The sequence below is a fragment of the Denticeps clupeoides genome, chromosome 5 (assembly GCF_900700375.1).
Source record: "Denticeps clupeoides chromosome 5, fDenClu1.1, whole genome shotgun sequence".
In the NCBI taxonomy this organism is placed as follows: domain Eukaryota; kingdom Metazoa; phylum Chordata; class Actinopteri; order Clupeiformes; family Denticipitidae; genus Denticeps; species Denticeps clupeoides.
In genome coordinates this window covers 25,926,751-25,940,694 of record NC_041711.1, presented here as the reverse complement: position 1 = coordinate 25,940,694, position 13,944 = coordinate 25,926,751, and the positions used below count along the sequence as shown (strand labels likewise).

The window sequence follows — 13,944 nt, the reverse complement described above, 5'->3', positions numbered from 1 at the left end:
TTATAGAGATCTGTACAGCATTTAAGTTTTAGTTTTAGTATAGTTTAGTGTGTATATAAATTTTTTTTTCTTTTATGATTGCACTATGGGGGTCTGTGTGAAACATTATTTCAATACACGGTATACTGTGTATACTGATGTACTGACAATAAACCAAACAAATCATAAAAGTCATCACACAAATTGCTTAGCCTTTCGCCACCAAACTCACTTGAAAATGTGCTTTGCACAAAGAGATATGGGCTTACAGAATACAGTTATACAGTTAGATGCAATTTGATGGTGACATATTCTTGCAGTTTCTGCTCAATATCAATGAAAAAACACCTAAAAACATCTAGCAGTGCCAATCTGAAATCATTTTAGACCACAGTTATCCCCAGAAACAGAAATGTACAGAACCGTACATCATGTAAAGCATTTATTCATACATAATTTATTGGTGGCACTCTAAGGGTGTGTACAGATCATACGATTTTTATAGTGGTCATACAGAAATCCCATGTGGATTTTATGAAACATATGGGACAGTATTTTGTTCTCATTTTGACAACGAGGAGCCATTTCTCTGTTTGTTTCATCGTCTAACTGTAAATTCTTTCAGTAAATTTATCTCATATGAAAAGACCAGTCATGGCATAGTGACATTTCCTACTTCTTACCACTGATCCTGACCAGCCAGGATTGGCACTGTATTCTACATTAGAGAGCATGTGCTATAGGACAATGTTTTTTGTGATTGCTTGTGGCCAAGCATTCTCAGGTCATAGGTCACAGACAGTGACATTTCAATTTAAGCTGGCACTTTATATGACCATGAAATAATAAAGGATTTTAAAAAGTTCTTTTTAATAAACTATTTTTATCTGGTACATACCAACATGCATGCACTTTAACAAGTGTATAAAATAGAGAACAGTGTTACATAACATGTATATAAAAAGGGTTTTACCCTGAGCAGGAGTGGCAATAAATTCAGTCAACCTACTAGCCATTTTTTCGGAGAATGTAAATATCTGTCCCCCTCTGTGGAAGACTAATTCTAATCTTTTTTACCTCCAGAATCTACTCTCCAGTCGAGCCCCCCATATGGCATGAGTTACAGACAGTTTTTCTCCCTGTGCTAATCAACACTTTTTTGCCTCCCCTGCTGCTCGTGGGGTCTATAAAAAATGTTCAGCAATAACATTAATCCAGAAAAGTGTACAGACCATAGCTGCTTTTCTTTTTACACGGTATACCCAGCATAGCAAGATGTCGGCTCTCCGGGAAAATGGGCGGTTTGTTATGTTCGGATATTATACAACACATTATCTTTCTGACCATATGCCAGAAAATGTTGACATGTGAGACATTGGGTATGTGGGTTGCCAGGTGCACAATGATACATTATATCCTGCACATCCATTATAATAAATAACAAAACTGTTAGGTGTCCACTAGGAATTTCTTTGTGTACGTTCCCTGCCAGTATGGCATTTTCTGTCCTTAACACAGTTGTCCTAGTGTTTGTCCACCTGTGTGTGTGTGTCTGTGTGGTGGGCCCCATCTGTGTGTGTGTGTGTGTGTGCATGCGTGCGCGCACAGTGAGGTTGGTACCCTTCCATAAGTCCATTGATGTCCCCTCCCCTGAGAGCAGCCCGCCTCAGTCTCGAGATGCGCAGCCAGACGGAGCCCCCCATTTTCTGCTCCTTATTGATCTTGTGACCTACGGGTGAATCCTGCAGCCCATTTCACCTTTTACACCCCAAACCCCGGTCTCTCTGCACTGCACTGTACTGTACTGTACCGTCTTTCTTTCTCTGATGCGTCAGTGCCATGGTTCAGGAAATGTGTACACCCCGCCCCCTCCCTCTATTACTCATAATAGGTTCAATTATATGATTAAACCCACAATGACTGCATATCGAGGGAGGTGCAGCAGTGACAGGGGAGCAGTGGGGAGGGGGGGGGGGGTTGCTCAGGCTAGAGAAAGTCCTGCGCTAAGCATTCTGGGGCTGCTCGCTGTGTGATGTAGTGCCCCTGGCAGTGCTGCCAAGAGTGAGTTGGCAGGTTGGGAAGGTCGTTCTTCAGCGTTAGCACAGCCGGGTGATGGAACACCCACGTGGCATCACCCAATTTCAACAAGCCTTCGCCTGATACATTCCTCGCATTTAAAACTCCCAAACAGGAAGATTATTCTTCTTTTCTGGTGATTTTCTTTTCTGGACATTCCTCAACCATAAAACCCAAAGAGCCTTAAATGATTTCCTCAATGTGAAAGTAAATCAATATGCCTCCTAATTGATTCGCAGCAGATGGCATGGCTGGCCACATGCGCTGTCTGCAATCCGAGCGTTTGTCACTGCGTCTGTGGTTTTGGGGGGACTTCAGAATGTCATTTTGCTCCAGCGAAGTGCAGGGGACATTGGTAGCCCCTTGGACCTCAAACAAAGGGAGCGTGTGTGGGTCACCCACACACACGCTGAAGCACTGACTCACGCCTTCTTCCTCTAAACACCATGAGACTGATATCATCGGTAGCTTCAGCACTTCTTGTCAGAAGGTCGCTCACTGATGACCTCAGATTGGTTGCTCTCTGATGACAGAGCATGGCCAGCCTCTCATCATTGTTACAGGAAACAACGTGAACGATTGATCTTCCCTGATTGGCCGAGTGGATTCTGACTGTGGGTTTGTCAAGTGGTTTGGAGAAGTCCCCAGTCTTTCTTCGCCTCTCGCACCGTTCCAACTTATCCCCCGTATCCCCTCCTCCTCCCATTATGCCCCTCCTCCTGTCTGTTTGCATTTCTGCTTTTCACTCTTCATCTGCATGCAAAGCTCTTTGACTCCAGCTGTGAATAAGGGATTGAAATGGAAATGGAAGGGAGACAGTGCAGATTACGCAGCGGCAGCACGCGCTGCGTCCACAGCCGCCACTATAGAGCAGGAACAGTGACACGTGCCCAGAGGCTGGGGGACACAGAGCAAGTGAATACAGAGCAAAATTGTGTACATAGCAAGCATTCATACAACTGATCGTGATGTAATGACGGCAAATCATCCATAATGTGCATATAAATTCATATGGAACAGGAAATAAATGTGCATGAAGAGGTAAAGTAGGTTTTAGAAACACATCAGTGTTCATCAGCCGCATGCAGGAGTGCACCCTGATTTTTGAAGCAGACACGCAACAAAAGTCTTTCAGTTTTCCATTAACATAAGAGATTTTCACAAGTGTGGATTCCATTTATCAGGCTAAATGGCACCATTAGTGTTGGTAACTCATCACTTCGGTTTGCTCAGCCAGTGCCGCTGCGCAGAGTAATGGAATGGATGCACGTTGATATCGAACGTCATTATTTTAAATGTACAAGCTAGGGCCATATCTTTAATAATGATTCCAATGTTGCCTGACTCAGGGTTTGATGTGTTTGATGCAGCAGAAAAGTTTTGGGAAAAGTATCAGAACAGTTTTTCTAGAAGGAAATCATGTAATAATCATCTGTCCTGGTGTTTGGCATAATTGTGCCCAAGTCCTCCCATCACCTGGGAAGGATGCATATGTAAACACATATGTTCAAATTGGTCAGACTGCACAGACTTTACCCTCGAGGACAAATTCAAGGACAAAAAATTGGTTGCTCATGACCACTCTAGCCATAAACATAATTAGTGACCACGGTTACTTGCTATTTGTATCATGCCCTGTCTCCTGCATTCTGTTCCCACATACCCCATCTCACCAAAAATCAATACATCCATTTATGTTGTGTGCCTCAACACAGTGAAAAAGACCAGGTTCTCTGATGATTATTTGTGAAAAAGACTTTTGACAGAAAATCAGCACTTTTTTTAAAAACGTGAAATGATTTACACACCATAACTGGAATCTAAAGTGACTCATTTAGAAATGCATAACTCAGAAGCATCGCAATTTGTTCGTGAGGAACATGATGAAGGATGAAATCACTCTGAGGCTGACCAGCAGCCCTGTCTGGTTTCACCATGGGCTGTGATCTTGGTCTGGTGCACAGTTTTAACAAAGGTCACATGGAAATGAAATGCAACATAAATCTCACTCCAGTGTACGCCCACTCACAAAGAATAAATCAAGTGTTTGTCGTGTTTCCTCGGACTCATGCTTACTTAATCATGCAGGCGCGCACACACACAGTCACAGAGCACACACACTGTGACACGCTGACATGGTGTGCTGCTCTAATTGCTCCAACACGTTTCATGTGATTAAACCCGCCCAGCACTCCATTTACAACTTGAACCAAAGGAATGAGACTGTGACCGTCTATCAGCATGGAACAGAGGACTGTGGCCAATATAAAAAAAAAGATCCTCTACACACAAGCACAAAAAATTGCAGCTCTGACTAGTGACTGCTGGGTATGACATTTTCATTGATATTCATGAGATTCTGTGTGTGCTTTATGGCTGAGCAGGAACACAGGAGCCCAGGATAAGGCGCAGCTGCGACATGAAAAGAGAAAAAAATAAAAAAAATAGAGCGGCGATTCATATATCATATGGCCGAGATGGCTGACCTTCTCCATCACCGCGTTCACTACAGCTCCGGGCTATCGCATCACATTAAACGCCTCTGTCTGTCGGGTTACAGTGTCATGGCTGCAACATCCCACACAGCAGGGTAATGACTTCTGCTTTGATTTGGTGGAGTACTAGTGAACGGGTGGTTTATGCATTATTTATATATCTGAAACCATATCAATAAATGAGTTATTATTTAATAAGCACTGAAATAACAAACTTCATGACATATATATATATATTGCAGATTTGCATAAGAACAAAAGGGAAAAAATATGTTTTTTGTAATAATATGTTAAAAGGAAATGTTATCCAGAGGAGAGACAGACAGGACCCCAGACCAACTAAATGCATGTGCAGACCAGAACACCAGGTATTGGCCTTATACTTTATTACCTTTTCTTCACTTTTATCTGAAGGAACATGCAATTGAAAAGTTTTCCTAATTTAGAAATTAAAATTATGAGCAGATAATTATGAAAATGTGATTTAAGTGAGTGATTGTCATTGTGAAACACTGCAGCACAGCACACAGTGACACAACGAAATGTGTCCTCTGCTTTTAACCGACACCCTTGGTGAGCAGTGGGCAGCCATGACAGGCGTCATGGAGACGGCACCTTGCCGGATCGGGATTTGAACCAGCAACCTTCTAATTACAGGGCTGCTTCCTTAGACACTAGGCCACCACTTCCCCTTAATTTATTAATTTAATAACATTAATTAACTGTTCTACTAATCTGCATTCATTCAACACAAAAATCTTTGTGAAAAAGACTTCCTCTGTGGGATGTTTGGAATGATATGGAATGATATTCCGCCCTTTTGAAAGCTGCATTTAAATTACACCCCATCCCCACTGCCTCACCAGCATGGGGCCGTTTTCTGAGTCCAGGCAGGTAGGGCTGTCTTCGACCTGAGGCACAATGAGACACCACTGCTGTACGACTCCAGCATGTATTTTATGTTTATGATGTGCATGAATGACAAGGTTATAATGAGTAGTCAGAAAGCGAGTGATAAAAGCAGCACCAAGAGTAAATAAAGATGCTGTTAAGTTTACTCTTAGTTTTACATAAACCCCCCAGGCCTTTGTCTCTTTGCGGTTATTTGTCATGAGCAGAACTTCAGTAGCGCAGCCTGCAGTCATCATTAGAATTTTTGCATGGGTGGTTTCAGTGAGCAGGTGGGAAAAGACATCTTGCTTGGTACATCCCCCTGTACCATCATAGACTGCTATATAAAACAGGGTGCCCAGTCACAGGCCCAGTCACATTTAATTGATTTAAACAAATTACTTCAAATTCATTGTTACTTCCCATAATGCAAAATATATATTATATTGCATATCTTTCCTTTCTAAATAAAAAAATCAAGCATCATGCTGTTGGCTCATTTGTTCAATCGGGCAGTTTCAGAATTCTAGGACTTGTGTAAAAACACCACTGGAAATATGTGAGCCAGTTTGTCTGTGACAAGAGTGGGTACTGAACACAGTGTCAGGAGGTGAAAGACGGGTGTAACTTCACTGCATTGTCAGCCTGTCCAGAACAACTGCATGCGTGAGCCACACAGAGAAAGAGCATCTGCTCTTTCACAAACACATAAGGAGAGACACACTGCCAGGCTGTATGTGCTGCATCTGTTGAGTACACTCCCTTGCCCCTCTTGTGACAGGTGCAGGGTTGTGGGAGGGCAGGGTATGCCAATGCATGCACACACACACACACATACAGACGCACACCCTTGGAGACGTTGTGGCTGCAGCGACACACACATGCACACACAGGCACAGGGACTTAACTCCATCTGCCCAAAGCCCAAACAGACCCTGGCAGACAGATTAGGAGGACATCTCACAAAAAGCAGGGAGCTTTAGCCTTGAAGCCATGAGACAGGCTCAGACCGCACAGTTTCACACACTAATTATATATATATATATATATTTTTTTTTTTGTAACATTGCATGATATCATTTTCTCCTCTCTGCATTCAAGCACCCCGGCAGAAGAACAATGCACTCCTCTGAGTTCAGCGAGTGGCAGAATCGGCTTCACATCGGACTGGGTGGACCAAGAATGGAAATATTTACCACGTTTGCAATGTTTCTCTTTTTTTCGTGCGACACAGAAACACTGAGGACGTTCTGGAAAAACAGCGGCTTTAAAAGCAGCAGCAGCAGTGTTTACAGGACAGCTTTGTGTTCCTCGGGCAGGAAGGGCAGATCTTATCCAAGGAATGGGACTTTGTCGCTGGCTTGTCAGGTCAGGCTCGGTGGCCTTGACACAAGTAAGGTGGGAAACTCTGCTCTCCCCTCTGAGGGCCTGGTCAGCCTCTGGGAGCGTCTCTGATAGTGAGGCTATTTTAATTGGGCTCCTTCAGATCACCGTCTCCCAGGATGAAGGATTCCATTATCAGTTGACATAGCAGACTTACACAAAACAGAAGCTTGATTCTCTCCTCGCTGCTGAGACGTCACACTGGCACCGACCAGCGAAGGGATGTTTTAATTGCTCTAATTGGCTAATTTAGCTTGCAGCACCCACCTACGAGCCATCGAATGAGCTAAGCAGACAGACCGGCAGCAGCTCTGAATGTCAATGTGGTGGTTTTGGGAATATCGGAGGTTCATTCCGTTCAAGGCCAAACACAATGAAGCCGTGACTATCGGGCAGAAGGAGCTCGGCGCGGCCCAACAGTGGCAAGTGAACAAACAAGTGTGGACATACCACACATACCTCTGCCCTCTCTTCCAGCAAGCACGTGTTTATCTTTCTCCCTCTCCTCCAAATTACAGGCCGAGAGAAAGAGTACAGGGGGCAGGAGTTAAAGGAGGAGTTCAGGTGTTCCAGACCAGCTGGTCTTCCAGACCCTCCACACACACGCTCACACAATCAGAGAACACAGAGAACAATAGACTGTGATGATTCAGATTAGAAGATGAAGATCAATATGGAACATGAGTAAGAATGCACGATGAGTAATGGCTACTGCTATTTGAGGGGAAAAAAGCGAGACGTGTGTTCATTCTCACTTGTAAATAAAAAGCGCCAGTGAATCGGTGACTGTGAACACAAAGTCGCATTCAGTCAGACTGTGGGCGAGAGATGGGCAAACACATGGAGCTTTGTTCGCAGAGATCAGCACAATACACATGGAGAGATGCAAACAGAGGAGCGAAAGCACAAACATCGACAGTCACGTACAGATGGAGCGGCTGCCGGCGGCACTCCAAATTATACACAGGCAGCAAGGCCATGCATCTGTTTTTCGAAGTTGAACTGATGACATTTATGTTGAAACATGTTAAGGTCCAGTTAAACTATGCAATTTGTATTCTACAGTAAAGGTCTCCAGATTAATCATTTTTATAAATACTAAATATCTACAGGGTTTTCAAACTGAGGAAGATGGGCTACCTCATAGGGAAAGCCAGGAAGCTCTAACACTGTATTTACATTATTTTAAGATATTATTCTTAATATTCTCAATGTTGGACAGTTAAAATCCTCATGTGCTGCATCTTTGACTAATAATAAACAATGTTCATAATACTCAGTCAATAATAAATAATATTCATATGTGGACTAAAACTACTTTTTTTATGTGTAAATACTGTATTTACACGCTACTGTATTTTAATGCAGGAGAGATCTTTCTCTCAGAGGTGGTACTCATCGTGAAAAATCTGCATATATGAGGTATTTATTGGTTTTTGCCACAGTGTGTTCCTTTGGCCGTCATGGCTGAAATTCAGAGATGGATCTTTGTCTCCTCCTGCTGTTCACACAGGACTTGGTGTTGCATTGCCGTGTGTAAGAATGCTTGGACGAGGTATATTTACATTTACAGCATTTATCAGACGCCCTTATCCAGAGCCACTTACAATCAGTAGTGACAGGGACAGTCACCCTGGAGACACTCGGGGTTAAGTGTCTTGCTCAGGGACACAATGGTAGTAAGTGGGGTTTGAACCTGGGTCTTCTGGTTCATAGGCGAGCGTGTCACCCACTAGGCTACTACCACACCACAAGCTGGTGAGGGCTTAAGCATGACACCACTACCCTCATAAACTTTGTGGAGTCAATGAAAATCAATGATGGTCAGACAAATAATGCATAACCCCAAATGCTTAGTGGGCAGTTCTGGAATGGTGTAAAATTTGCACTACAAGGTCCAGTGCTGTGGTGGAGACATTTTTCAGCTCTCTCCTGCTGACCAAGAGCTTTTCATACCACGCTATGTGACTGGGTAAGTGCTTGCTAAGGTTATAGGCCAGATCATTAGAAGCTTCACAGGCTTGCAGCTAAGGTACACAGCGCAAGCCTGGCCTGATCACACCTGTCTCAGTGAGCAACTTTGTCAGCTATGATTACAAAGCAACCCTGAACGTTCTCTCTAGGCCAGCATTATTCTAATCACATCCCACAAGGTCCTGTCAGTTCTAATAATGCTTTCCTAACCTTGGTTTGTCTTGGAGTGCAGGGTCACTCTCAAGTCCACAGCACTAATTAAATAAATACACTATATGGACCAAATTATTGGGGTGCCTGACCATCACACTAACAGGGACTTCGCACTGACACTGCATACAAATGCATACTTTAATGTGAAGTTGGTACCCCCTTTGCAGATATAACAGCTTTCACTCTTCTTGATAGGTTTTCAACAAGATTTTGGAGTACTTTTGTAGGAATTTGTGCCCATTCAAGTCTCTGTGTGGACCAGTCTAGTTCAGCAGTCAGGCACATACCCCAGACTCCCAAATAGAGAAGCGTGATTAACCCCTCCAAAGAACTCATCCAGTCTAGTGGGGGTGTGCTTTACACCTCTCCATCTTATGCTTGGCCTTGCTGATGTGAGAGTTCAGAGGTAGCGTCTCTACTGACTGGGGGGCAGAAGTACTCAGACACCCCTCAATCATTAAATTCAACAGTTTCAGTCGCATCTATGGCAACAGTTGTATAAAATAAAAACATCTAGGCATGCACTGCTTCTACAAACATTTTTCAGTGATGGGACATTCAACGGGTGTAAAGCAAACCGCCAGTGGAGTGTGGAGCAGTGTCCTCTGGAATGACAAATCACATTTCCAGAGTGGTCTGGGTTTTAGAGTATTTGCTCGACTGCATTGTGAAGTTTGGTGAGCGGAGCGTTAATCTCTGTATTAACTTTCACTGCTATGCCGACAACAGAGTTGCTTGTGTCAGCAACGCCAGACATTTTCCTTAAAACACATCAAATAAGGCTGTGTATGTGGCCTGTATGACCTCCCTATTGCTCCTGATGAGGTGAATTTGACAATCTTTGTGTTCTCTGGCAAATGCCAAACGTGCTGCAGTGTTGGGCTGTTAGCACAACCCCCACTTGTGGATGTTTGGCCCTCGTGGAGTCTGTTTCTGACTGTTTGAGCAGACACATGCACATTTGTGGCCTGCTGAAGGTAATTTTGCAGGGTTCTGGTAGTGCTCCTCCTGTTCCTCCTTGCACAGAGGCGGAGTTAGTGGATGCCTCACCCACCCTGGATAATCCACCATCAAAACCACACATTTGGCCTGTTTCTTCTCTCCAAAAGCACTAAATTAAGAACCCAGACCAGCTCCAGTGTCAAATGATGAGACCACCAGAGATGCAGATGTGCACATGGAGTGCAGGCCCTACCAAGACCCCAGATACAATCTTAGAAATAATTGACTCTTGGTACCACAGTGTTATCTGTAATACTGTAGCAATGTCCAATGCATTCCATTGTGTATCTTCTCGGAATTACTCCTTGCTATTCATTCACTTTCCTCCATTTTAGTTTTCTAGAGAGTTTTTCATTGGGTCCAGAGAAAATCTAAGTATGAGGGGTGTCATCTGTAGTGGTTAAGCCCATTGAAACAAAAATAAAATTGTTTTACTACTTACACTTATAACTTCCTGAAATTAGTTCCTCCCCCTTCGCATAGAAAAGCAACAGGGAGGTGCTATAAGAAAAGAGAAATCTAACAAAAACCATGGTGGGAAAGATTAGGCAATATCCATATGAAAGTCTGAATTCAGTACTGGATTTTTGAAACAAGACAAACACTTAACATCTCAAAAAACTTTTATTTTACATTTCAAGACTTCTTGCTTGCAGCAGCAACCTGATGGGGGGGGGGGAAAAAAAAAAAAAAGAAAAATGTTAGTTAAGCCTGGCAGCAGTTAAAATGAACAATTGTGCAGTTCACAAAAATTTTACACTGCATCTTATCTTTGTCAACCAAATTATTGTATTAAAATACAATAATAAGATGGGAATTTTAAGAAGACAGTTTCACAGAGTAAATGCTGGGCACCAGTAACAATAAAAGAAAAATAAGGTTAGCTCATCTAAATTCAGCTCATTACAGTGATCAAACCAAATAAAACAAGAGCATATGGCAGATCAGCAAGCATGAAATTCAATCAGCTTGTTTATTCCCTCCACCCTCGGATCATGCCAAAGGGGGCTGGAAAGCCTGCCGAAAACTTTGTTTGGGGGTGAACGCCATGGTTCAGTCTTTCACACTATGCACAGAGTGCAGACCATTTCTCCCACACACAAGTGATGCCAAAAAAATGGAACGCTCAACTGATCTAACTTCTGAGGAACTTCCCATTTGACATGAATTTTCCTAAGTTGATATTCCTTAAATGATCACTATGAACAAGCAGCCAGATGCAGAATCATTCAAAAGTAATTAAAATCCGGTTCACATTTAGATACAGCATGGACCGAACAGAACATTATATTATAAGTAGGTCACTCAGAACTACATGTAATCTACACCAAATGTAAATATTGTTACTTAACAACTCATTCTTAGAAATTACCAAACATTATAATCATGTATAACAAACGTTTTCTGTGGTTGTAAGAGAGTTCCCCTTAAGAGACAAACTCAGGGGCAGTGGTTAAGGAAGCGGCCCCATAATCAGAAGGTTGCTGGTTCGAATCCCGATCTGCCAAGGTACCACTGAGGTGCCACTCAGGGTGATGGGTTAAATGCAGGGGACAAATTTCACTGTGTGCTGTGCTGCTGTGTATCACGTGTGACAATCACTTCACTTTCACATATGAACAGGGTACTCATAACTATGTAAAATGTTATGAGTTTAGGGTTAAGTATCTTGCTCAGGGACACAATGGTAGTAAGTGAGATTCGAACCCGGGTCTTCTGGCTCATAGGCGAGTGTGTTACCCACTAGGCTACTACCACCCTTGTTCATAAACAAGAGTCACAAATTATAAATGTATGGATTCTCTCACCTGGCCAGCAATTCTGTCCAGATCCCTGGTGCCCTGGGAGGTCAGTCTACGACCACTGAGACCAGAGAGAGAGAGCGAGAGAAAGGAGGAGGGAGGAGAGATAGAAGAAGAAGAGGGGAGGGGAAAGAGGGAAAAAAAAAAAAAAAAAAAAAAGTATGATCAGATTTTATGCAAAATGGAAGCCAGCCTCTGGAACACAGAACCACAGCAGTAGAACTTTTACAATCACATCTAGAAAAAATTAATACTGTCCATTTTGATATAGCCAAATTTGTAAATACAAGGATCACCTCTTAATCAGATAAAACACTGAATTCAGTCAATCCACAGTCAGTACACAACACCTTCAAGACATCCTCTACTAGACATTATTGCTACATGCCAATGGTGCAGCTCAAGCAGCAACTTTTTTTGTAACATCCAGATGTGTATTGAAAGGTAAGGAGAATGAAGTGGTTCCACTCCAGTAATCTGCTATGATAACGCCCCACCCCAAATAAACCCATTTTAAAATGAAGATACAGACCCATTAGGGTCCTTCTCCACCATCTTGAGAGCCTCCAGTGCCTGCAGCACTTTACGAGCCACGTTCTTGGAGCCAACGCTGAAGTGGGCAGGGCACACACCATTCCTCTTGCGCCCACCATAGATTTTGGTCATGGAGCCCACACCAACACCACCACGCAGGTAAAGGTGGCGAACTGTGGAGGCTGGAGGCAAGGAGTTGGACCATTTAATTTGTAACATTTAAAGCAATAATAAAAAAATAACCAAAAAAAAAAAAAAAAAACTGACTTACCAGCTCTGATGTAAAACCAGTTGTCATCGCAAGGGGCCAGCTCCTTAAACCGAGCAAGCTTGACAATGTCCACCCAGTCAGGTACCTTCAGCTTCCCAGACCTGGGGGAGACAAATATATATATTTTTTTGTTTAAGATGGCCATAGTAAGTACACAATCCATAGCAAACAATGCTTCATATAAGCCTGCATCCGAATGTTCAGTACGTAAAAAAAGCTCACTTTTTGAGGAAGGCTGCCAGTGCACGGACAAACTCCTGCTGGTTAACGTCTTTCACTGTGACACCGGGCATCTAGGGGAGGGAAAAGTGGACTGTTCAACCGCCCTTGCAGTACAAACAAGCATTTCATTAAGCATCTTGCATTGAATGAACGGATCGAGTTTACAAGTAAGCGATCACTGCAACTGTTAATGCTGATTTTGCAGCCTTAACGTATAATGGCTAACGGCTAGCCGGCTAAGAAGACCCGCTTTGGAAACTAGCTGAAATAGCTATTGTATAATTTGCCTGTTACGTGACCATTCCAAGCAAGCAACGTCTAAATCCTCAAAAAACCTGATAATTATCACGAACGTTCGCATCCTCTGGAAACCTCGGTAGGCAGGTACACGCTAGACGTCTCACATGGTCAAGACACACGCCGCTTCGCGAAGTATCTAGATTAAATGTTGCTTTACTGACCACGGTCCAGCAAACATAACTGCGGCGATCAGAAAGAGTGCTTCGTTAAAATGTAATCCTCTATACTAAAAGAAGACTGTATAATGATTTCCGACGTTGCGAGCTATGCTAGTTAGCCACCGCTTAGGCCGCAGCATGGGAGCTGCCATTATTTCAACCGGGCTCAATCATAATACACGTTTCGCGAGTTGTTGCATAACACACGAACGAATATCACGTTCCCGACTACAGAGCGAGGCCTTAGAAACATACAGCAGCAGTTTGTACAGAATGATGTTACGAAAATATACGCTATTTTCTACAAAGACGCCCAGAACTAAAAGTCCCATTTACCTTGCTTGTGGGCAGCAAAAGGAAGAGGGATTGAAGGGGTTTCCGACACGAGTTAACAAGGGCAACTCGCGTTTGTTATCGCGATACTTCCTATTTTCTGTCCCTGACTGTCGTACACTTGTGAATGTTCATTGAAGGGAGCACCACATCAATTCGGAATACTATTGTTCAAGAATATTTTTTTACTGAAATATAGCTTTTAATAAACAAGAGGTGTACGTTTAGGTTAAGGGTTTTGGGATTGAAATGACTTTAGAGACTTACAGTACAGGCCAAAAGTTTGGACACACCTTCTCATTCAATGTGTT

General features: G+C 43.0%; 1 protein-coding gene across 1 annotated transcript; it reads right to left on the bottom strand.

The window, feature by feature from the left end:
• Positions 1–10,618: 10,618 nt before the first annotated feature.
• Positions 10,619–13,708, bottom strand: rps19 (ribosomal protein S19). The gene is made up of 6 exons (XM_028981637.1): positions 13,637–13,708; positions 12,843–12,913; positions 12,621–12,721; positions 12,348–12,531; positions 11,822–11,876; positions 10,619–10,676 (listed from the first exon to the last, which is right to left on the bottom strand). The coding sequence occupies exons 2-6, from the start codon at positions 12,911–12,913 to the stop codon at positions 10,650–10,652; spliced, it is 438 nt and encodes a 145-aa protein (XP_028837470.1). The 5' UTR covers positions 13,637–13,708; the 3' UTR covers positions 10,619–10,649.
• Positions 13,709–13,944: the final 236 nt, after the last annotated feature.

Coding starts and splice junctions, on each gene's coding strand:
- rps19 (XM_028981637.1), bottom strand. CDS start 12,913: ATGCCCGGTGTCACAGTGAAAGACGTTAACCAGCAGGAGTTTGTCCGT. Junction 11,877..12,347: donor GTGGAGAAGGACCCTAATGG/GTCTGTATCTTC, acceptor CTCTGGTCTCAG/TGGTCGTAGACTGACCTCCC. Junction 10,677..11,821: donor TGGACAGAATTGCTGGCCAG/GTGAGAGAATCC, acceptor CCCCCCCATCAG/GTTGCTGCTGCAAGCAAGAA.